This window comes from Girardinichthys multiradiatus, chromosome 22 (genome assembly GCF_021462225.1).
Source record: "Girardinichthys multiradiatus isolate DD_20200921_A chromosome 22, DD_fGirMul_XY1, whole genome shotgun sequence".
In the NCBI taxonomy this organism is placed as follows: Eukaryota; Metazoa; Chordata; class Actinopteri; order Cyprinodontiformes; family Goodeidae; genus Girardinichthys; species Girardinichthys multiradiatus.
The window spans coordinates 29759537-29785604 of record NC_061814.1 but is presented as its reverse complement, the minus strand read 5'-3'; the positions used below and the strand labels follow the sequence as shown (position 1 = coordinate 29785604).

Below are 26068 nucleotides of genomic sequence, written 5' to 3'. Positions count from 1 at the left end.
TCTCTGCTTCAGTTAAACACTGGTAAATCCTGTGCTTCATCACTGTCACCCACCCAAATAAATACCACATGGCCAACTTCCTTCCCATTCCCGAAACACATACACAAACAGCAACAAGATGGAAATAAACATCGGCCCAGTTTTACTTACAGGTCCGACGCTGTGTGTTAAAAAATGACTAATATATGTTGATGCAAATACATCATGCATTCTTAGTTTTAACAACTAGTCTAACAGAACTCCAGTCATTCATCTTCGCATGAATAACAAACCTGCAGTAGAAAAGAAACTAAAACTATCCTTAAAGCAAGAGTTTGTACCACAAAAAGCATCTTACCAATGTACAGGCCAGTAACGGGGCTCTGAGGCTTTCCAATCACATGTCCAATACATTCATTCATCAAAGCTTGCAAGTTCTGCAGGAAAAACATATAATTAACATAATTATCACAATCTAAGCACAACTTCTGCAAACGTAAGTAAGAAAAAGAGAATCAAATGCTTTGGTAATCTCACCAGGAAGTCATCCTCTGGTAATGCAGATATGAAACCTGGTTCAATCGCCTGAAGAAAGTCAAATCCCTGAGTCGCCCACCTGTAGAAGTAAAACCCCGGGGTCAGGCAGTCTAATTTAAAACTGCAATAAACAAAGCATGAAGCTGGATAGCTACAGTAGAGGAAAGGAGGCAAGTTGGGATGACCTTAGGATCCAAAAAGTTACGGTAGGTTTGTATTATATATCTGTTTTGTTGGTTGGATCAATATTTTTACCTGCATATTGTGTTTATAAATGTATCTATTTAGTGTCTGCAGAGTTGTTGAAAAAGTCCTATTATGATACAAAGACGTCTGTCAAGTTCTGCATGTTCTATTGCATACTGTTAAGTACAGTGTTTTCATTGTAGGTGTGGTTAGAAAAAGAAGATCAAGATATTAAATGAATATAAAATAAATGCAGTTAAAGTAGAAAATGAAAGAGCATGAACTAAAAAGCAATTCAACCACAATTTGTTATGCAACTATTTATTTTCAAACATTAAAAGATGATCAAAAAATAACATTTATGTTTCTAGTATTCTGTCAATATTTCCTAGGATGAAATGAATTCACAGAGGTTGGAGCTAGAGTTGGTTCTTAAGTGGTTCTATGAAAAAAAAGAAGTTTGGTTTTCCCCAACCAGAGAGCCAACTAAGAGTCGTGATGTTACGTCACTGAAGAATTCTCCTCAAAATGTTTCTTTTGGATCCATTTATTTACTTTGCACTGTTTCAGGTTGCAGTGAAAGGAGAGAGTTTAACTTCATAAGATCACATTATTTCCTGGAGTATCCCTCCAAGATGCCATAATATTTCATTTAGTAATGCTGTAAAAAAATTTTTTTTTAAAAAGCAGCGGTCTTTGGAAGCACGATCCAGACTAGCTTATGTCTGTTTGGTACCAGCAGCACCAGAAAATGGGAATTTCGTAAAGTGTCTGAAGGAGGTATTCCTTTACAATATGCAACATTATTACAAAATAGTGTTCAGTCATAAATGGTCTTTAGGATTTCTGATTAACATACAGTCCGTACGTGCAGCTCTTTGCAGCACACTGACCAACTTAAACTCTGCGACAAATAATATCAAAATAAACATAATGGGCTTCTGTTATCCCAGAGCTAATCTGACTTTTTACTGAAGTTGAAGCTCCGTGTTCTTACTGCTTTCATCTTAAATTAGTGTGAATGAGTGTGTGCATGGTTGTTTGTGTGATGGACTGGTGACCTGTCCAGGGTGTACCCTGCCTCCCGCCCATAGACTGTTGGAGATAGGCACCAGATCCCCTGCAACCCACTATGGAAGAAGCGGTGACTGGGTGACTGACAGATGACTAGGTCTTACCTTGGCTTGGTGCCCCTTCCACTCTCACATTTGGTCAGAACGTAGGTCATCCACTTGCGTGCAAAATCTATATAGCGTTCACCAATTCTCTGTCGGAACTCTCCTGACATCAGACGGACCACCTCCTTGTGGTACTGTTTTGAAAAACGTAAATGCATTAAAAAAAACACAGTGTTGGACATTTAGGCTTACACTAAATACTGTCGAAGGTTCTAACCTCAAAGGCAAAATTGTAGCCCTGTATCATCGCTTCCCTGTAATACTGATGCAGAGTGGCTGACTCGGATTCCTCCACCTCTGCTTCAAACTCTGTGGTGAACATGTACTCCACTCTGTTGATGGCTGTGCTTATTTTAATGCATAGCTGCAGGGCTTTGTTCTGTAAAAAAACAGTAAAATGTAAGGAAGAGTTAGTATGAAAGAATGCTCTTATTACCATTGTTTTAATTACAGTAACTTTCAAAACAACTGATCTGATCAAAGCTTTGAAACGGCTCTATTCCAACATTCGGCATTAAGACACTGCGTGCTGAAGCTTTGAAAGTAGGTAATACCTCTATAAATAAGCTTGAGTGAGGCTGGTACTCGTCTGGTTTTACTGATATAGAATGGAAATCTGGGGTAGAATATAACAGCTACAGCAAAAAAAAAAAGAAAAACAGATATGAAAGTAGGGCACCGAAGCACAGCTGTCGCTGCAACAACGCACAGGTTATGCAAGTACCTTGAGATCTTCCAGAGCGCTGGCAATGAGAGGCTGGCTGGATGTTTGCTCCCGGCTGAGGGTGAGCACATCCTCCATGGACTGCTGGAAAGCCTTTCGCTGGGCCACCAGGTGAGCTGACTGCATCACAATCAAGAGCAAATTCTCAACCTGAAACCACATAAAAACAGTGGAAAGCATTTAAAGACTACATATACATACCGAGACAGAAATCTGGGAAGAATTTCTTCAGTACCTTCATAGCTCTTAGTGTGTCGACGGTTTCCATCTGTGGGACCAGTTTGAGGAGCTCACCGGCCCAGTGAGCCCACTCAGAATCTGTAGTGGAGTCCCCCGCCCTGTGTTTGCTCATGAGCAGGTAGGCATCATCCTCAGCCATTTCGTCAGGTTCCTTGGAGCAGTCTTTGCCAGCGGCAGCGTTAAGAAGCTGCAGGATGAGAGGCCGCTGATCCTTCAAGCCACAAGGCACAAAAACCTGGAGCTCCTCCAAGCCTGGTATCTGAACCTGGGATGGAACAAAATTTAAGTTACACAAAGAACCTCACAGAGGAAAACATTTATATGTGCAAAATAACAAGAAAAACAAAGATAGAGACCCACCTTGACATAGTTTTTCATTTTCAGTACCTCCAGGAGACAAGGCACCCCACTGGTGATGCTAAAATCTGCTGCAACCTCCAAATCCTGTAGAGTATGAGGCAAACAAAGTGTCAGAACATACTGTTCAGGTTCTTTAGTGAGCAAAATAAACAAGCACATACATCAATTAAAAACCTCAAACAAACGTGGCTCTCTGTTAAGTAAAACAAAAAAATGTTTTTACTGATGTTTCTCACCTTGCGGAGCATTTTGGCAAAGCCCAGGGCCTTGGACGCACGTTCCCTGGCCTCATGGAACAGCTCCTTTAAAGAACGACTGGTTTCAATAACTGAGCGCCTAACAATAAAAAGAAGCAAAGGGAGAAAAATAAACTAAAGAAAGTTCAGCCCCGTTTGAATCTTCTAAAAATATTTTTAAATATGAGTGAATATGACCCCCCCACCCAACCTGATCTCATCTGAGGCCGTGCTGTCATCTGCACTTTCCCAGAATTCATTCCCACTTTTCTGCAAACCAGCATCAAGAAACTCTCCAGTGGATTCCAGCAGCATACCGGCAATGTTGCTGTAAAAACATTAACAGTCTTATTATTCTATTAGTTGACGGGCTTCTACAACAAATTCAAAGTACATAGTTTTTCAATCGTATCCCTATCCTCTGAACTTTTCCACTCTGTCACATTGCAGCCAAAATCAATGGATTTTATCTGGATTTTATCTGAAAGACCACCAATAAACATCGCATAATGTGTGCAGAGGGAGAAGGTTTACACTTGGTTTTGCAATTATTTGTCAAACAAAAATCTGAAGTGTGGTGTCACTTTTTGCAGCCCCTTAGGAATATTTTTTTAAACAATCTTTTGCTGTAGTAACAGTAAGTGTGTTGGGGTATGTCTCTATGTGCTTTGCAACATCTAGAAACTGAAAATTCTCCCAATTCATCCAAGCAAAATATCTAAGGCTCATTTAGATTAAATAAAGGGCATTTGAACACCAATTTTCAAGTCTTGCCACATATCCTAGATTAAATTTTTGTCTGGACTTTGACTAAGTCATCCTAGCCCATGAACATAAATAAATTTTGATCCAAACTACTCCATTGTATGTTTATGGTCAATGTCGTGGAGAAAAGAGAACCTCCTCCAGAACTTTAGGTCTTTTGTAGCCTCTAATAGATTTTCTTCTATCATTGCCCCATATTCAGCTCCATCCGTCTTCTCAACTTTGAACAGATTTCCTCCAGAAGAAAGAGTCCCACAGTATGATGGTCCCTGCACCGTGTTTCACTGTGGGGAGGGTGTGGGGGAAGGTATTCAGGGTGATACGCTAAATTGTCTTGGTGGATCAGCTAAAATCCTAATAAAATACAGTAAGGTTTGTATTTGGAAAGTGTCAAAATGTAAAAAATGTTTAGGAAGTATGAATACTTTTACAAAGCACTGGAACTGTTGTGACTAAAACAAGAAGTTGTTCGTTTTTAATTTAAAGATTTTTACTTTTTATTTCAAACTGTCATTCTTTTGAAGACTCAAATTTCTTGATTTTGCCTGATTTTTCATTTCAATGTACAATTACTTGCAATAAAAAACAGGTTAATCCTGATATTCTCCTACACTGCACCAAAAAACGCTCATGAAAAATCATACAGTATGTGAAAGTCAGTTCTCAGGTGCTAACAATCTAAAAGTTAATGTGAAACGGAATAAACATTCTTTTAATAGCCAGTAGATGGTGTGAATCTAAAAAAAAAGATGTAGTCTGACTTGTCTGAGAAAATCATCTTGTTACCTTATTTATGTCCAATTTTTTGAACATATTTAATCACCATTTTAAAAACATGCTTAGATAATACCCTTTTAAACTATGCACTGTCAAAAGATTTTTTACATTTTTCTTTACCTCTTATGGTTCTTCTGATTGACAGAAAAAAAAAATAGAAAAAAGTGAAAATACTGCAGGAAGCCCTCTTCAAGGTCTGTAAAGTTTTTTTTTTTATATAACTTGCAGTTTGGATAACATCACTGAGTTTAGTAGAGGAACTGGACAGACTCTTGTTTTCTAGTCAGCAGGTGCAATGTGTATTATACAGTTTACAATGATGATGCATATTCAGGTGCCATAGAATGACCGATTATGCTGAAATCTGAGAAAGTTTAACCTGAACTCACCAGAAAAGTTCCCCACACTGTGCCTCCCCTCCACGGATGTAAGGAGTGATAACCTTTGTGAATTGCCATTCCTCCTCTAACAGGTTCTTTAAGCTGTGAGAGGCCTGAGGCAGCTGCTGCAACATCCTGATCCAACTACGCATATATTCAAAATAAACCTACAGCAACGACAGATGGCACACAGCCACATGGTTAATATTTATGCACAACTACCAACTTAAAATTAGCATTGTGTGTGTGTGTTTTGTTTTTTATAAACAGCAATTACACATTTAAGTTAAATCCGTCTTTTGTCATCTGTGTAACCTTAATGGCACAGGAAGGAAGGATAAGGAGAAACGTACCACGAGCATCTTGTGTAGATCTTCTTCAAAGTCATCTATATTGGCATTTGTCTGCAGGCCTTGAGCATCATTCACCACTCCTCGCAGCATAAACTGATAATACTGCTTCATCAGAAGGCCTCCTTTGAGAACCTCCTTACACTCTCGCACCAGCTGCTTGATACTGAGCAATGAGGGGTCTCCAGCAGGCCTCTGTTCAAGTCGCAGTTTAAGGCATTCGTGAATAACATTAAGGAGGACTCTGCACAGCACGAGGAACGCCGGTCGGAAGGACGGGAGATCCATGTCCCGCAGGTCCTCCCAGGAGACCTGGTCAGCTCCGTGCTCCGGATCATTCGCACTGTTGCAGGATACGTGGCGGGACAGCTCCGGTAGGTAATCGCTGTACAGCATGGGGTCTGGGAGGTCTGCAAACTGCATGTGGAAGATATAGAGAGAACTTGTAAATCTGATTAGTGGAAAAGTCCTGGTTGCATAAGAGCATTGTACCCCAACTCCAGAACAGGTTGATAAAATATGGGGACATTTGATAAATGTTATTCAGAACTGTGTTCTTGCTGCTAACCCATCAAAGACATTAAAAGGAGACTAGGAACATGTCATACTACCTTACATCTTAACCTTCAACACTCAGATATAGACAATCTCAGACAATCCACTCTAAGATGCTCCCTTTTACTCAGTTTGTTAAAACAACCCTTCGAAGTCTGAATCACTTAAATTAAATTAAACAAGTACAAATATTTCTTATCTCAGCTTCTTATACTGAAAAAAAGCACACCAGCCCTGAAAATCAATTTCTTCAACTCCAACCTCTCCATCCCCACAGGCAAGTTCAAAGAGCTGCCAAAGGAAGTTAGGGAGAAGATAACAGATCTGCACAAGGAAGTGTGGAGCTACAAGACCATTTGCATGAAACATAAGCAAGAAGGAAAACTGCGCATCTTTTGTTTAGTTAGGAGAAACATAGATTAACCATCTGCTGCCCCTTGTTTCAGAGCTGCATGCAGGATCTCCTCTCACTGGAGTGAGGATAATAGGGATAAATGTGAGGGCTCATCTTGGGACTAAACAGTGGCACAAAAACCAATTTCATCTTCTATCTAGTGTGTTTTTTCTGGATTTTCAGTTCATATTCTGCATACCTATTAAAAAGGAAATTGGGACCGTTTGTTCTTTTTTTAATGAGAAAGCATACAAAATCAACAACGGATCAAAAACTAAATCTCTCCCCACTGCAGACCAAAATGAACATTTTCCTCATTGGTAGATTCATAATTGATGATCATTTAAGCAATAAGATGTGTTGACTGTGTTGACTGACACAGATTAGAACTGAAAAGCCATGTTTCACGGATATAAAAACATGCACTGGTCAAAAACCAAGGCATAAGACGGGGTCATCTACAATACGCACAGTAAGGGCACACTTTATACAGCGGCTCTCAGAAGTCCACAGCCCCTGTCAAATTGCCAGGTTTTTTTGATATAATAACATTAGATCATGATAAATAATCTCAAAACCATTTCCTTTTTTAATGTGGCTGTTTCCTGTACAAAATGTAGAAAGTAAAAAATCTGCAACTACCTGGCTGCATTAGTGTGCACACCTTCAGACAAACACTTCACTCAATGCACCTTTGTTCCCATTTCAACACTTAGTCTTATTGGGTACACACCCAATATCAGTTATAGTGAATCTGACTAAACTTCAGGTCTCCAAGTGGGATTTTGCTTACCATTTGCTTATTTGCATCTTTTAGCTAAAGCCAAAGTTTGCAAGATATTTAAAGGGATCTCACTATACATTGTATAATGTAAGGGGAAACGATAGATTGTTTTTAATCAACTACGAATTTGTTTCTTATCAGATTTACAGGGATATTCATTTTGTTAAATATAATTTAGCTCTTTTAATTTACAATTTATGAAAAATGTCACGTCAATTTTTTACACCCTTCTATGGGAAAATCTTTATTGGCAACACATGAATTAAACCCTTCCTATAAATGCTGACCAGTTTCTTTTGGCATGTTTCTGGATATTTCTTTAAAAAAACTGATGAAGAGACAATATGATAACTCGTCAGGGAGGCGGCCAAGAGCCTGGCAGTAACATTGAAGAAGCTGCGGGAATTTCTGGCAAGTGTCGTGTGCTGCATGTGTCAACAATATCCTGTATTCTGAGTCTGTCTGGAAAAAGTAGTGATGATGAAAAGAAAACGTTTGTGGAAAATCTTCGAGACGAGGCGTCCACACAAATAAGGGTTGGGCATTGAGTCTTAAAAAACGACTAGAACTGGGACAAACGTTCCAATTCTCCTGGAATCGTTCAAATGTTTTTATTTCGATTCCTAGTTTCGATGTCAAGTTCGTCGACCGGAAGAAGTTGCCATACACCAACAAAGAAGAATCCACATAAAAAGTTAATATAGTTAAAATTCATAGCGAAGTTCAGACAATTTCATCCAAAACTCTGGTTAGCTACCTTTTTTAAACTACGTAACTTTTATGACCCTGCCTCTTAAAAGAATCAGAATCGAGAATCTATAGGAACCGGAATCAAAACAAGGAATCAGAATTATTCAAACGATGCCCAACCGTGTGGGCAGGTACTGTGGAGTATTGATGAGTCCTGCCAGGGAAGAGTGAATGCTGGTTTTGAATTAAAATAACAACATATTAGTTTAAGCTTGTGCACACGTGTGTTTTTTTACTTTTTGTAATTTTCTCCCCCACAAATATGCTATTTCTTTTATTTAAATTGTACAGGAAGTATAGCAGCTCACATTAAAAGATGAAAAATGTTTTTCATGGTCACATTTCCACTTAACAAAAAGCTGGAATTTTAACAGGGATGTGTAAACTTTCTATACCAATCGTAGAAAGAGAACTGATGGCTTGGATGTAGAAATGTTTGAGGTATGCATTAGCTCTAAAAAGTAAAAGATGGTTGAGTGCTCTGTTAAAGAAATGGTGGTCTCACCTCCAGTGCAGGAGTGTGTCGGAGCAGCGCTGCTCTTGCCCTCTGAAGAGAGCGGTCCATCAGTTTGTGCAGTCGAAGTATTAGTTTACGCAGTCCCATCTGTTTCAGAGCTTTATCCACAAATGGTCTGTAAATAGCTGTGGGACAAAACACTTCACCTCCAGCACCTGCTTCTACGCTTCCAGAAGTAGCAGCTGGGAGAAACTCCTCCTCCGACAGGAGTCGGGCGAATTTAGGTGTCAGGATGGGAGACAACTCTTCCTCTGCTAGATGTTCAATGTCCCCCTCCACCTCAGCATCTCTGTCCTCAACATCACTTTCAGCAGTAAAAGTGGCCGTTGAGTCATTCTCCTCGTCTTCCTCATTATCTTCTTCATTTCCACGGGAGCAGCGAGGTGAGGGTATCTCGAAGACGGGCCACCCAATACGCGATAGATCGTGGAGGCCCAACACGGTGGCCATAACTCGCAGCTTCTGGTTGAGGTCCTGGGTGATATTGAGCCACAGACAGAGCGCCTGCACCCTGCCTTGGAAATCTCGAGCTGCGTACTTCTCATAGTCCTTCTGTAGAGCCTGCAACGAGGGATACAACGATTCAACAGACTCCAAGAGTTCCATAACCTTTTTGACCTGCTCAAAAGCCAGCCGCTGGCGCTGGAGGTGTTCCCTGCAATCAGCACCGGATCCTAAAGGCTCGGCTGCGTTCATTGCTGACGAGGGGCAGGCACTAAAACCCCAGGTGTCTACTCCACAGTGGTTGGTCTCTGCTAAAGCAAATGATTTCTCCTCAGTCTGACAACGTTCCTGGATTGTTTGAGACTCTGAACACTGGGCTCCTTTTAGGCTGTTATAGTTGACCTTAAAGTGCAGCACTTTGTTGATAATTTCAGGGATAGCTTTGCGTTCGGTGAAAAGAAAAAGATCCTGGTCACTAGTGGAACGCCTTTCGTGCCATGCCTGCAGCTCCAACCAAATGACCTCATTGTTGTGGCCCATGAATGCCATGTTCTCCAAGCCCCTTTGCTCCTTCTCCTTCCTCTTAGAGGACATAGATGTGAGCTTGAGCAGCAGGCGCAGAGTTTCAAAGAACTTGAGGCGGTCGGCGGGGCAGTCTGTCCTGGAGGTCTGTCGGTGGGTTCGCGCCATGTGGGGCATGGTCACAGGCAGCTTGCAACTGCTGCAGCCCAGGCTCAAGTAATGTTTTCTTGGATCCATGCTCAGGGAACCCAAATGGCTCGACTTTGGATCTAGCATGAAAGAACCTTCAAAGGTCTTCTTGCTATCTCTCTCTGTAGAGCGGAGTGCGGCCCTCTGCTTTTTGCCCTGCTTGTAGCTGATCTCCTCAGTGTTCTCGGCTAACTTGGGACTCTCTGTCTGGACAGATGGGCTAACATCTGCTGGATCACAAAGGAAAATTGAAGTCAGTACAGTGGAGGTATTTCCTATATTGCTTGGAGATATTATCTTATAAACTTACAACTTACCCTTGTTTGGAGAGCGTCCAGCACCCCTGGACTGGCTACTCTTTTGTTTGCCAAACATGCGTTTTATCTGACGTTGGGTATAAGGAGGAGATGTGCCATAAAGACTCTCGTCTTCCTCGCTGGGAAAGTCAGAGGAGTCATCAACCTCAGAGTTCTGTCGCAACGCATCTTCTGCTGGCTTGGCCTGCCTGTGGGGATTACACCAAACAGGCATGGGTTGGAGTGCCATATTTACAGGATTAAATATAAATTGTCAGAGATGCTAAAGTAAGTCTTGCACTTTTCCAATCATATCAAAAGCCAACCTTTAGGAAATCTGTTAACAAGAGCATATGGTATTGAGTCACTTGAAACAATAAAGTGCACAGAAAATCTCCTCTAAAGCAAGGCAATCATGTTGGCTAAATGGTTACTAGAATGGATGTCTGTAGCAATCAGCAGTAAGTTTTAATAGTACTCTGTCTATCAGAGTCTAGCAACTTTCTAAATGTGTAAGAGCAGTTGTCTGTTTGTGACTAAAGACGTTCAGATAGGATAATAAGCTCTGATGAAAATGGCAGCTCAAGCAGCTAAAGAGATAAAGCAATTATTGTTAGCCATGCCTGGTATGTCATCAACCACAAACTCGGTCAATCCTGTGGGCAAAAAAGTGCAACTCATAGTCCTTTAATAGTAGAGATGCACCAAGAAATCAGGGTTGACTGGACTGGATGGCTTGATCAGTCCTGCCTGGTGGCTGGCTGGTCAGTTAAGTAAAAAAAATAATAATAATTGGATCATTTTAGTGCACACTCATTCTGAATGCCATCACTGGCTGAAGATGACTGGAAGCTAGCCGTCAGGATCACTTAGTGTTAAAAAGTGAAGTCAGAGGAGGCAAAGAGATGCAAGAAGCTATTTAAACTGTATTTCTAAAGACATGTCTGTTTATTCAAGCAGGGTGACAGTGACAGAGCTAGACTTTCAGCGGATAGCAAGAAGACTCAATGGACTACAGAACAATTGTTCTGTTTTATCTTTTAGAACTTTTAACCCTTTTTGTGAAAAATGCTGGATCTAATAATATTAGCAATCTTTTGTAAATCCCAGGGTAAAAGGTAAAGATTTACACTCTAAGGAACACAAACATGACACAGACACTTTTAAAATACTAACCACAGTGACCTTTGATATAGGAAGCTAGAACCATTAAATTCTGTGATCAATTGCTTTGTTTTAATGTAATAAAATAATCCTGCTTTTACAGTAACTGCCATCTCACACAGCGGTGTGATGTCACCTCTGATCCTACCATGAATATTTAATGATTGCTCACAACAGGAAGGCAAGAAAAAGCTTTCAATGCTCCAGCTTTGTCAACCTTAATTAGTTTTAAAAGAAAAATTACAGTTCGCATGTGGAAGTTTTTCAAAAAAAAACAGAGATCAGAAATCAATCACCAATATCGAGATCGGTGCACTTCTGCCCAACTCAACAAAAACTAGACATGACTGAGTTTCATTTAATGAAATATAAGAGGAGCTGGCTGCAGCTCTGCTGAAAGAAATCAGGGAGCATGACTTGTAAGGGTCCTTTCGGGAACCAAGAACAAACGGCACGCTTTCCCAGATTACAATGTCAAGAACTTTGCTCCTGAATGTCAATCTTAGTCGGTTTTAATAGGATTAGAAAGAAAGGCCGGAGAGCGTCACCCTGCCGAAGAAAAAAAAAGTACAAAAAACAGATGAAGAGTTGAATGAAAACAGCTTATATCTACAGCGATCCCCATGACTCTCTTCATTAATCATCTAACAGAGAAGCATTCCCCAACACGTGTCTATTAACATCTGTGTAGTGGGAATATAAAGGAGAAAGGCTGGATCCCTTTCCCTGGAGAGAGAGACTGTTAAAAGGAGGGGAGGGGGTAATCTGGATATCAGTTGCTGAACCTTTTTAAAGGGAGGCAAAGAGAGAACATCCTGATTCTATTGCCCATCTGCCACAAAAAAGAATATATCAGAAAAAACATACAATGAGTTTGCAGGCAGCTGAAAACTGACATGTAGGGCAGACAGACAGCTGCTGCCAATTCTCTACGTGCGAGTCTAGATATATCAATTATTTCACAAGGCAATCAAAAGATTAAACGCAGACGGAAAACTTCTAAGATTTTAAAAGTAATACAAGTAGGTAAAGATAAATCCTATCAGGATGGTAACTTTGGAGGTCATAGTTGTTGAAATTGTTTGCATTCATGGAAACATGGAATACCCCTATAGATCCCAGACCTAGAGGGCAATTGTCCAGTCAAGGACTATAAAATGACCAATACATCTTTGGTGTTCTAAAGGAAACAACTGAGCATTTAGCTTAAGCTTAAGAAACATGTATGAACAATCACAATATCACATCACAATATTGCTTTATAGTAAAATTACTTTTTTCCTCATGATTTACCAACTTCCTAAACTGTTTAGCCAAAATCAACAACATTTTAAGAATCAATGAATAATCTTTATTCTATCTTTATTTCTGAATACCTGTGTAATAAAATGTCAATAAACAGGAACAAAACACAAGCATTACATTTTCACATTAATATGATGGATTTATTTTATAACTGTGTTTTAGATGATGCAAAATAAAGAAATAAAAAAGCAGAACAGATATAAAATTCAGCCATTTCTAGATCAAAAGAAGGAAGCAAATTTGTTTGAAATAATCCTACATAGAAATCACAGATATAGTCTACACTATCCTTAAATATGTATACTTAAGTAGTTATTTTGTCATCCATAGGGTACTTATCCAGTTTGAATGATCTATAACTACGTATACCAATAACATTAACTTCATTTCAATGGTATACAGCACACACCATTCATGAATATTTACACCTACAGACAATCTGAATACATATTTATATGCTGAAGTGACATAGACAACAAAGACCACAGCAGATACAGCTAGTTAGAGGTTAACTTAGCTGCTAGGCAGCTGGAGGCAGGGCACTACTGCTGCTGCATGAAGTGAGGACAAAATCATCTTCAAAAGCCTTTGAAGTTGCACTCATAAAGACCAGAATACAGCTACATTTATGACTTGGTGCTCTTTCCTTCTTTAGTCCAAGAAATGCACTTGATGGACAATCAAGAAAACTGTTTTACGGTGTGGTTACCAAATTTGAATTAATTTAAAGTAGAAATACTAACTAAAACTGTATACCAAATGTTACCTTCGTTATCATTAAGCCAGCAACCACTTTACCTCGACAACATAAAATCCAGCTTATGAAGCTGAAGCAGAAGGAGCAAAACAAAACTGATGCTTCTGAGCAGGAGCACAGAACAGCAGCGTATAAAATCTGCTATATAGACCATCAAAGATGACCCTATCTCAAAATTGTCAACACGTCCTTATCCTTTAGGATCTGCAATAATGCAGCTACATATTTTACAAACCTGTCGGGCAAGCAAACTCTTGCTGTCACAATAATGATTAGGCAAACTACTCAGAAATGAAATAAGAACCAGTGACGCCATCACTGCCGGTTGTTTGTTGGGTTGCCATGGGACATTTCACGCAAACAGTGTGCAGTTTCATTAAAGGCTTAGAAAAGTCTTCTGATTTTTTTTTATACTTCTCTAAACCTACGCACAAAGTGCACAGAGAAAGTTACAGGGCCTTTGTCTCTTGTAGTTAACCACAGCCAAACTATGATCCTCAAGCTGCTCCCTGTTGGCTCCCACTAGTGAATTATCACTGCAGATGGTGTCTGGCTGCTCTCAATGGCTCATCTGATGGCTCATTGGGAGTCCAATAAAGGCCAGAGGAATGCTCGTGCCCCCGAGCAGAAACACTAAGTGAATAATAAACGGCACAAAATCGAAAGTCTTTGCTGAATAGCGACAGAAGCGGTGATACTGAAGGCTGACAGTCAGGGGGGGCTGACCTTTGACACCAACCATCTACCCTATTGTACAAGCAAGGGGACTCTATTGTGTTGCTGTGACACGTGGCCTGTGAGGCCCACAACTGAATGCCACACAGATGGTTGGTGAGCACACTTGCTTACAATGCCCAAACTAAAGGGGATTTTATTTTGGAGAGGAAGAGGAGGAAAAGGTGGCTGGAGTTTTGTAAGAGCACACTTTTCTCTAATTAGGTCATGCAGGCATAGCTGAAGCTCTGCAGGCTGAACACATACTTTGATTACCCCCCACTGTAAAAAGCATGTGTCTACTAGCAAATGATTTCACCCCTTAGTTAACTGCTGATGTGCAAAAAGTGATAGAAAATAAAAAAATTTAAAAAAGAGTATGTGCACTTGTAATCTCTTCCATATGGAGATATACCTCATCTATTCTGCAGCAGGAATCTCTGACCCCTTTGTACAAACTGTAATTAAAGGGCAGAGGGAAGCACAGATCAGTCCTGGGATCAGAGTTAATCAGAATTCACAAACAATGAACACAACATACTTAACCACACCCATTCACTGGAACAGTGCAACATTGTCAGGATTGGACCTCCCAGCCTCCCCAACAAGCATGCTGTTTACATGCAACACTAGAGTTTTACTCTGCAAGATATTACATCTAATGTAGAGTTGAATTACAGTGCAACTAAAGCAGGAAAGAAACTGGTGTAATGCAGCAATGGATGTCCAGACTAATAACTCCATGTTATGTTCCATGACTACATAAGGAGGCTTTTTGCAAACTATGTTGTTACAGTATGAGTCAAACAGTAAAAACGAAGTGACTTTTTTTTAACCTTTTGCAACTTGCATCAGACAATGCAGCTGTCTGCTCTACCTTTTTAACTCAATCTGAGACGGTGCCATCATTAGCAGCAAATGCAGCTTTCACTTTCATTTGCAGTCATGGGTGTTAGAAAAGATAAAAATCAAGAACACAAATCCGTGCATTTCCAGTACTTCCCTGATTTGCATCTTTATATAAACTGGGATACAATTGTGACAAAGGAAATGGCATATTATAGAGACAGAATGTGAATAAATGAGTTTCTACCTCCAAAGCAGGTGTGGGCAGAGATAAGATGCAGTTAGAAAACATTAGAGGACCATCCATCTATATTCTGCAGTCTGTGCCAATGGCAACTGTAGATATTAATGAGTTCTACCCAAAGGGAGAGGCTCTGGGGCTCCAGGCAGCAAACTGCGGCACACAGTGCACCACATCCTGAAATCTCTGGAATGCCTGTGAGCCACTATGTCTTCAGACAGACTGAGACTGAGGCATTATTGACAAAGGACCTCTGTACTTGCAGAGATAGAGATAGCCTTCAATTGCAGAGTGAGCACATAACTCATCTTTCTCAACATAGCTGTGAGTTTTGAATGGAGCTTAGAAATGCAAAGTAAAAGATTTTTGTATGCATGCGTGCATGGGTACCATTTCAATTTTATAATGTAGTTTATTGGCAGAGCTCTGTAATCTGAGCAAAACAGGAGGAGTGTTCTATTGCAAAAACTGTGCATTGTCATTCAGACAGAAGTAAAAGACATGCTGCACCCATCGATATTCCTGGGGATCTGAATTTGCCAATTTTCTTTTAAATGGCAGGTCAAAGGCTAAAAGAAAAAAGTAATCTGATTTTTTGCCCTATTCATTAAATGCATCAAAACTAAAAACTACAACCAATTTCAGTCAACAATCTCAACCAAAATAATGCACTTAAAGATGCACAGATCAGCCTTTTCCAGGCAGATGCCAATTTCAAGGCCAGATTCGGATTTTCTACTTACAGATCAACATATAAAAGAGAAAGAAAAATTTGGTGCAAGTTATTTGATAGGGTTAGTAGTTCTGAATGAGGCATAAAATGAAGGAATTACAATATTGTCCCCAATTATGCACCAAAACCTAAGTCCCTCACCTTTATCTAGAGTTTATAGACCAAAAATGTTGGGAGCTTTCAGTTTTGATCTATTTATCAAACATGAAAAAAAGAAGTAATTTTTCCGTATATGACTAGCCAATCATCGATCTGAACTGATCAAGGGAAAATGGTTGTTTCCGACCTCTGGCTGATGGACTGGTGCATCTCTGCTGTTTATTTCAATTTCAAGGTAATTGGAAAAGAGACAATGGCAGTTGCAGTTGTAGGGTTTTTGCAGGGAAGGGATGATAGACTTTACAGTTTGGTTCTGGCTGCAGAGCCCTGCAAATAATCTATATTTCAGAAGTGAAATGGCACATCTTCATTTCTGCCTATTGATTGGTACATCTCTTAACTATGGAGTTTAATTTAAAAAAACGAAATAAATCAAATGTTTAAGGATATATACTTTTATGTATAAATGGAGAAGCACCTCATCTTTGCTTCCTTTTTAGTTAAAGTCAGGTTTATGAGCTCTATCAAATCATCTGCAGCACTGTAGCAAAAAAAAAAACCCAAATATGAATCGACAGGTCAGACCAAAATGAAAAACAGAAATCGGCCTGAAAAGCTGATTGGTACATCTCTAATTAAAAGCTGTCGTTTGGAGGATTGGGATATGAAATACTGTACAAAGTAAATACGATTTTGAAAGAAAATCAACTGCGTTGTAAGTGGGTCATGAATAAAATTCTTATTATCATGTAATTGTGCTGGACAGCAAAAACATCAACAGGGTCAGTATTGCACAATCACTCACCCACTTCGACTGAGTGGCAGCCAGAGGTAATAACAACTGGCCTGTGCTCAATTATTTGTGAAATAAACCACTAAACAGGACACCTTATTTACTCAAAACCGGGATTATGGCAAATGACAGGAGCTGATTCTACATTCTATGAAAGTCCTCAAAGTTGCGCTCTGTGCAGACAAGCAACTGCTTGAAGGGTGAAAGGAGGAGATGGGAAGACATAACAGCAGATTCCTGAGTGTCCGTCGCGGAAAAAAACGCAGCAGCATTTCCATAACGAGACGTGCATTCAAGGCAAACATTGAAAAATAACTGCCTGCATTCACCTGCGAGCCTGCAGAAACGTTCATCAGAATCATGCGGGGTAATTAAACATTCGTCTCTGCAAAAATCAGTAACTATTCCAAAATCTACGCGGACCTTTCCAGCGAAATTGTTGTGACCCAATCTTAAACTATGTGAACAAACCGTGCAGAAAAGATGTGAAAAGATGTGAAAGGTCTGGACTGACAACAGTAGGTGCAACATGCTAGTTGAAGTCAGCAAAGTTTGTGGGTCGCGGTTATGGTGAGTTAGAATAAACAACAAAACGCCTTAAAGTCCACATTATAAAAACATTATTCCAAGTTGAGCTCCGTCCGCCTGTGCTGAGCAACTCGCGGGTGAACAATAAACTGTCAGTCAGGCTACATGAAGATGTTAGCTAGCTGCTCCCTGACATGTCGCTTCACAATCCCTCCCGGTGTTACCTTTATCAGAGCATTCCCCACTTCGCCGTAGACATAAATAACCTGTTGAGGTTCCAATATCGGCACAAAACGAGCAGCCACCCAAAAAAGTTTCCAACTCCACTGTTGCAAATGCATTAACTTGCACACTATTTGACAGGAAGTCGTTTTCTGATGGGGTACGCGAGCGCTCCCATAGAGCTTCAATGCGGCTCTCTATTTGGCAAGGCGAGCTCCTGCTGGTGAAGAGTCTGTTCAACAAATCTAACATACCTGCTCCATTTGTTGCGATCCGGAGGCTCCATAGCAAACAAGCGGCTTCTTGCTGCTACCCGTGCATGGACTACACCATCTCTAATTAGTATCTGACACAATTTGCACCGACCAATCGTTGCACTGAAGGTGGATATTGGTCTCTTTAAATCACTTTCTATCCGCCGGCACGGTAGACTCTCGCTTGTGCGTATGCTGTCGCCATCTTTCCAACGTTCATTGAGGAGGAGCGCCACAGCCTTTCATGACTACGGCAACCCGTATAGATCATATCTGCTGCCACATTAACTGCGAAGGGAACTTGTTATTGTCGTCAGGGTGGAGTGACAATGAATCAGTTGTCGTTTGGTCACTACTTGACCGGTAAAGAAAATAATCATACTTGGGATGATTTATTGTACATTTCCGTATCTATTTCTGTATATAAATTGGATCTGTTGGTCTGTAAGTAAACTGGCGCTAAACATATGAATTGAATTTAACTGCCCTTGAACCTTTCACATTTTGAAACATAACAAAAACAAACTAATCCATAACTGGAATGAAAATGATACATGGTTTTCAAAACGTCTCTCATCGGAAGCCATCAGAATTCAAAAATAGAATCCACATGTTTGTAATTTTAATCTTAGTATAATCTCAGTATTAACTCCACTTTCCATCAATCTGGCCTTTTTATGAAAAGTGGCAAAATAGTTGGAAGAAAGCCAGAAGGATTACCATTACCCTCTGTATTTTCTGCAAGACATGTAGGGAGCACCAAAAACAAATTGAAGTTGTTGGAAACATGACCCTAAACATACAACTAGGAGCTGCAATGGAATGGTTTAGATCAAAAGGGATTTTCAAGAAATTTCACAGTCTGAAAACTGGCAATCTCTAGATGTGCAAAGCTGGTGCTTACACAAAAAGTCTAGTAGCAGTAATTGTAACGTAAGGTGGTTCTACAAAGTATAAAATTAGGGGACTGAATACAAATGCAGGACACACTTTTCAGACTTAATTCCACTTCACTTCTATGCACTACAGTCAACCAAAAAAAGTTGCCCATGGATGCATAGGAATAAATCCATAGGTTGTAAAGTTTGTAATGTGAGTCATACATTTCCAGGCAACATTTATATGTGGGGGACAGGTAGAAAATGGGCTGAGCCTTGTGCCGCAGGTGGGAGTGGCAAAGGGTTACACAATGGTTCCAAGTTCATTGCTCATACAAGTTTGATGCAGGACAACTCTGAGTAAAAAATATGACTCAACTGTTTGTCTTAATAGGTGTTGTATTTAGTCAACCTAAGTGGCCCCCAATAAAAAACCCAATTATGTACTCAGGCCAACTCAGTACTTGTCCAGACTGAGCAAAATCAATATGGGGCATACATGTTTGCCAGGTTGATGATTCCAAGGTATTTGTTTTAACTCCTGCACTACTTCTGCATCCTTCTTGATACTGTGAAGTAAACCAGTGCAGTAATTTTCCCTGTAGGGACCCTTCCATTATAAAGGATACTAGAGTAGAAATGAAGCACACCATGTTTTATTACTCAGAATGGTTTGAATCTCACACATTACACAATATGATTTTTATTATTCTCACTCATTTTGGCTAAGAAAAATAGTTATTTAAGGAATGTGCTGTACTGTTAATACAGCCTGTCAGATACAGGTGAAGTATTCAAGCACCAGTTAAATGTTTCGTGGTTTTGGGTTATCCTATGTGATAAAACTGTCATTTTTTATTTGTAAAACTTTACAGACAATTCATTGTTGATAATCTGTAACTCACCACCTCAAAGGCAGTAGAGATGTTAGCCTTTAGGTGGTTCTCTTACCACCAGTGCATTAGTATCCAAAAATGTCACTAGTCCAACCTTTCAACTTTGTTCAAACAAAAAACTAAGAAAAAACTTTGATCGGTTTTTAGGCTAATGCAAATTCAAGTACATAATGATACAGATGACAACTACTGGGGTGACTCTCGATTAATAAAACAAATGAGTTACTAACTGAGCTTGTCAACTCTCTGCCGTATTTCAGAACTAAGTAGTTTTACGTGGCTAAAGGGAGAATGGACACTTAAGGTAGTCCAACACGCTTGCAAGCAGAATTGACTAGTTCTGCTGGTTTTGTGGAAAAGGCATTATTGTTGCAAAAAAAATCCTGACATCCTACATTGTTTCACTATGGTAAACGCCTAAAGCAGGCAGAGTTTGAGCGGGTCACCAGCCTCAAAATTACAGAAGTTCAGATATGGTTTAACAGTCTTTGTGAGACGGCAAAGGTGGTCATTGTTTACTGCATATAAAAAAGCTACACAGATACACCTGTTGGTGTAATGTAGTTTCAGGAAGTGACATTATGAACAATTTTTTTAAAAATAAGTAAGAAATGATTGTGCTGCACCAAAACTGCATGTCTCTGGTTTGCCTGCACCAAGAGGGCCCTGGGCTCAAATCTTAGCCAGATCATTTTTATACAAAGTTTGGATCTTTTAACCTGTGTCTGTGTTTGTCCTTTTCTGGTGCATATAGCTTCCACTGGAGAGTAAGACAATGCTATCCCATATCAGTCCAAAAAAGATTACATTTAGACATATTGCAATATCATGGTATGTAGGCTAATATAGGGAGAAACAAACTATCTCTAGACCTGATTTGCATTGCTCAGGGTTTATTCAGTAGGGCTAAAGGTTTTTGTGGGTCAAGCTTGGAGCTTAATTTACAATCTTACCGCTCTTACCACTCCCCGTGACCCACTATGGAATAAGCGGTAGAAAATGACTGACTGACTCTTACCACTGTTATACCAGCTGTGGAAGCTTTTGTTACAACACTACATTAAGAAACAGCACCAGAATAAAATGGCAAGAGTTATTGCAACAGGAAGGTCAGAACAGAGTAACTCAAATGTGACAGCAATTGAAATCAGATCACCTCAAATACATTTTTACAGATTATTTGAAAATTTTGATACCATTTTGAAGGTCATTAAAAGAAACAAGCAGCTTCACTTTTGGAATCACTCATTACTTAAAAAGGTAGATTTGAGGGCATTTTAGAGGTGAGTCCATTGAGATTGAAGGTTGCAAAATATAAGACAAATGTTTTTTTTTTTCATAGTTTAATATTATAAAAAACCTTCAGGTACTCTAGACACTCAAAAAGTGCTTTAAAAGGAGTCTGGGCACCATATGTTAGTGGAAAATAAACATGTATGTAATCCACTTGACACTAAAATGTGAAATGGGATGCAATGCTAACAACTGGATTAAGAGGGAGCCTAAACATAGCAAAAAGCAAGCAAACACAGCACCAAGAATGGGCCCCTGAGGAACCGATGGTTGAGGAAACAAGGCGTCCATAGTAAGAGTATCAATGTGACAATAGTTTTAATACTAGCAGTGTTTTTAATAGGCTGGGGGTAATGCGTGTCACCTATGAACAGAGGTCTTAGTCCGCAACGCAGGCTGTTGTGGGATCGAATCCTGGCCCATCAATGTTTGCTGCATTCCCCTCCCTGCTTTGTCCCCCATTTCCTTTCAACCTACTTAAAAAAAAAAGGAAAAATAAAGGCCACTACTGCCTAAAGAAATACCTTTATCAAAAGCTGTTTTTGTGAATTTACTAATATTACCAATCATAATCCTTGTTAGAATGTTATAGATGGAGATGAATAACACAGACACACCCAAATATGAACAAGGCCGCATCAAAAACGTTCTTTGTTCAATTTTGTAGATATTTAATGTGCCCCCCCACCCATCCTGAACAGAGTCGTCTCCTGGCCAACCGTCTGAATGGCTTCTACTGCAGACATGACAAGAAGCCATTCACACCTCAAATCATCCCCTCCACATCCCATTCAGGAACAAATTTGACCCGTAAAACAACCAACCCCCTACCTTCAGATCCTCTGCCTGCACTAAAGATCTCCAAGGAAGATGTAACAGGCTCTTTCAGCGCATGAAAACAAAGAAAGCTGGAGGACCTGATAAAGTCCCCCATCATGCCTGAAAGCCTGCTCACATCAACTCACTCCGATCTTCACAAGGATCTTCAACAAGTCATTGGAGAAATCTGAGGTCCCCTCCTGCCTGAAACAATCCACCATCATCCCGGTTCCCAAGAAACCCACCATCGTAGGATTAAATGACTACAGGCCTGTAGTCTGTAGCGGCTGGTGTTGAAGCACCTGAAAGACATCACAGACCCCCTGCTGGACCCCCTGCAATTTGCATACTGAGCAAACAGGTCGGCAGATGATGCTGTTAACTTAGGTCTACACTTCATCCTGCAACACCTCGACCACCCAGGGACGTACACCAGGATCCTGTTTGTAGACTTCAGCTCGGCCTTCAACACCATCATACCAGACATCCTCCACCAGAAGCTCACCCAGCTCAACGTCCCAGCCTCCACCTGTCAGTGGATCAACAGCTTCCTGACAGACCGACAGCAGCAGGTGAGACTGGAGAGCATCTTCTCCCGAACCAGATCAATAAGTACTGGTGCCCCCCAGGGGTGTGTTCTATCCCCGCTCCTCTTCTCCTTGTACACAAATGACTGCACCTCATCGGACTCGTCCGTGAAACTCCTTAAGTTTGCAGATGACACCACTGTCATTGGACTGATCCAGGACGGTGATGAGTCTGCATACAGACAGCAGGTGGATCGGCTGGTACACTGGTGCGGTCAGAACTACCTTGAACTGAACCCACTCAAGACTGTGGAAATGGTGGTGGACTTTCGGAGAACACCACCCCCATACACCCCCCTCACCATCCTCAACAACACTGTATCGGCCGTGGACCACTTCAGGTTCTTAGGAACCACCATCTCTGAGGACCTGAGATGGTCCTCACACAAAGACACTGTTCGAAAGAAGGCCCAGCAGAGACTGTACTTCCTGAGGCAACTCAAGAAGTTCAACCTTCCACAGGAGCTGCTGGTCATCTTCTACACTGCCATCATTCAATCTGTCCTGTCTTCATCCATCTCAGTGTGGTTTGGCTCATCCACAAAACAGGACAGGTCCAGACTGCAACGAATAATCAGGACTGCAGAGAGAATAATCAGGGCTGACCTTCCCTCCATCCAGGACTTATACAGGTCTAGGGTCAGGAAAAGAGCTGCTAAAATCTCTGCAGACCCCACACACCCTGCACATAAACTGTTCAGAGCTTTACCTTTAGTGAACAGTGCTACAGAGCACTGTTCACTAAAACCAGCCGCCACAGAGACAGTTTCTTCCCCCAGGCTGTTTCTCTATTAAACATTCAACAAAGTACAAAACAACAGCATACAGATGCTGCAAATGCACCTTTTTATTATATATGTGTATATTGTACATTATAAATTTGTATATTCTGTAATTCAAAAACAGAACAAAAGAGCAAAGTGTACCGGAGTCAAATTCCTTGTTTGTATGTACTAACTTGGCAATAAAGCTGATTCTGATTCTGATAAAAAAGAAGCAAAAACAAAGTTATACAAAGAGGTTTTTAATCATTAAACTAAGACTAATAAGATTTGATAGACTAAAGATAGACTAAGTAATATTCATATATTTGCTATGTGATGATTGGCACTTGCTCTTGTTAATTATTTTAAAAAATTTGTGCTGGAACTTGATTGTTTTCAACTGGGTAGCAGTCAGAACTCCCAGCTAAGGGATGAAAGATCTTTGGAGCCCTTTAGCATTCTTCACTTTGTTGCATTCACCCCGGCCAAACAGGTTTATGGGAAACTGGTTAAGTATCTGTAAGAATGACTTGATGTCAACATGGTTATTTACATAGGTCTTATTTTAACTTGTCAGAACAAAACTAACTCCTTCCCTTTAGGACACTGAAGTAAAACATTTAAGATGTTCGTTTTATGTTATGTTTAAGTTATGTTTTAATGCATTGTGCAAAAAACTAATTATTTTTCCACTTTCAGGTTTAATTGAAAGAACTTGTTGATCTTTTTTGCTATTTTTAGTCAGTCAAGGATTACCAAAATTATTTATATTTGCCAAATGTGAAAAGAATGAGCAAGATCATTTTTTGGAAGATTTGTTTGTTCTTCAAATAACCCTAAATTTGATATATGGTTATTTGAAGTAAGCAAAAAAATATATTTTCTTACTATTTGGTTGAATTATCTTTAAACTGTATCACTTGGGTCAAACGTTATTAGTGTCCTTCCAAAAGCTTCTCAAAGTTTTGGTGTAACTAAGTCAGGTTTGTTAGACGCCTTGCTCTCTTACACACACACACACACACACACACACACACACACACACACACACACACACACACACACACACACACACACACACACACACAGACACACACACACACACACACACACAGACACATACACACACACACAGACACACACACACACACAGACACACCATGTCTGCTCTGCCCACAAATGTTCTATGGGACTGAGCTCAAGGCATTGTTATGGCCACTCCTTAACATTGACATTGTTATCCTTAAGTCACTTTGCCACTAATTTGGGGGCATGCTTATGATCATTGTCCACTTAGAAGATCCATGTGTAGCCAAGCTTTAACTTCCTGTTATCTTGAGATGTTCTCAAACAGTGTTATTCCACTGTTATGCCTACTAATTTGAGAAATGTACCAGTTCCCCAGAACATGATGCTGCCATTGCTGTACTTCACTGCTGAGAACATGTCTCAAAAAGGTTGTTGTTTCTGAGTGCATTTGCAAACTGTGATGTGGCTTTCTGCTTTGTTATTGGGGCATGGCTTTTTCCTCTCTCAGTGGCCTTTCAGCAAACATTGCTACAGGACTCAATCCACTATGGATATTGACACCCTGCTTTGGACAGCATCTTCACATGGGATTTTACTTTTTTCTGGGCTTTATATGCACTTTTTGCCCCAGCACCTGTTCATCCCTAGAACACAGAACCCATCACCTTCCTGAAAGGTATTGTGGCCAGACATGCCCATGCTATTTATACCTACAGATGAACGTTACACCCTTACACGTCTGAAAATTGCTACCCAGAACGACCCAGGCTTTGGAGGGGTGGAGTCCACAATTACTGATATCTTAGCTAGTTTCCTAAAAAAAAAAAAACCACGAGCTGTCACTCAAGAAAGCAGTTACAAGGTTACCTCTTGTAGTTCAATATTAGAGTATTTATTAGACTATACATAATGTGTCTACATGCCTTAATATGGCACACTGGCCAATTGTGAGTGAGGTAAGACTGGGCCAAAGTATTCATTATACAGGTCCTTCTCAAAATATTAGCATATTGTGATAAAGTTCATTATTTTCCATAATGTCATGATGAAAATTTAACATTCATATATTTTAGATTCATTGCACACTAACTGAAATATTTCAGGTCTTTTATTGTCTTAATACGGATGATTTTGGCATACAGCTCATGAAAACCCAAAATTCCTATCTCACAAAATTAGCATATCATTAAAAGGGTATCTAAACGAGCTATGAACCTAATCATCTGAATCAACAAGTTAACTCTAAACACCTGCAAAAGATTCCTGAGGCCTTTAAAACTCCCAGCCTGGTTCATCACTCAAAACACCAATCATGGGTAAGACTGCCGACCTGACTGTTGTCCAGAAGGCCACTATTGACACCCTCAAGCAAGAGGGTAAGACACAGAAAGAAATTTCTGAACGAATAGGCTGTTCCCAGAGTGCTGTATCAAGGCACCTCAGTGGGAAGTCTGTGGGAAGGAAAAAGTGTGGCAGAAAACGCTGCACAACGAGAAGAGGTGACCGGACCCTGAGGAAGATTGTGGAGAAGGGCCGATTCCAGATCTTGGGGGACCTGCGGAAGCAGTGGACTGAGTCTGGAGTAGAAACATCCAGAGCCACTGTGCACAGGCGTGTGCAGGAAATGGGCTACAGGTGCCGCATTCCCCAGGTCAAGCCACTTTTGAACCAGAAACAGCGGCAGAAGCGCCTGACCTGGGCTACAGAGAAGCAGCACTGGACTGTTGCTCAGTGGTCCAAAGTACTTTTTTCGGATGAAAGCAAATTCTGCATGTCATTCGGAAATCAAGGTGCCAGAGTCTGGAGGAAGACTGGGGAGAAGGAAATGCCAAAATGCCAGAAGTCCAGTGTCAAGTACCCACAGTCAGTGATGGTCTGGGGTGCCGTGTCAGCTGCTGGTGTTGGTCCACTGTGTTTTATCAAGGGCAGGGTCAATGCAGCTAGCTATCAGGAGATTTTGGAGCACTTCATGCTTCCATCTGC

At 40.4% G+C, this 26068-nt stretch overlaps 1 protein-coding gene across 6 annotated transcripts in view; it reads right to left on the bottom strand.

Moving 5' to 3' along the window:
* Positions 1-18242, bottom strand: part of map3k4 (mitogen-activated protein kinase kinase kinase 4) — a 30951-nt gene extending 12709 nt beyond the window's left edge. The window contains exons 1-15 of one of the 6 annotated variants that reach the window (XM_047351936.1): positions 17820-18242; positions 10185-10372; positions 8701-10097; positions 5716-6129; positions 5372-5529; positions 3652-3768; positions 3441-3540; positions 3205-3288; positions 2840-3109; positions 2605-2754; positions 2435-2515; positions 2098-2259; positions 1881-2014; positions 517-595; positions 338-416 (exon numbers count right to left, since the gene is read on the bottom strand). In XM_047351936.1, the coding sequence (XP_047207892.1) occupies positions 338-416; positions 517-595; positions 1881-2014; positions 2098-2259; positions 2435-2515; positions 2605-2754; positions 2840-3109; positions 3205-3288; positions 3441-3540; positions 3652-3768; positions 5372-5529; positions 5716-6129; positions 8701-10097; positions 10185-10372; positions 17820-17851 (3445 nt within the window). In that variant the 5' untranslated portion in view covers positions 17852-18242. Of the gene's footprint in view, positions 1-337; positions 417-516; positions 596-1880; positions 2015-2097; positions 2260-2434; positions 2516-2604; positions 2755-2839; positions 3110-3204; positions 3289-3440; positions 3541-3651; positions 3769-5371; positions 5530-5715; positions 6130-8700; positions 10098-10184; positions 10373-17567; positions 17693-17819 lie in introns of those variants that run through there. The other 5 variants (XM_047351932.1, XM_047351934.1, XM_047351937.1 and 2 more) reach the window with 5 other exon arrangements.
* Positions 18243-26068: the final 7826 nt, after the last annotated feature.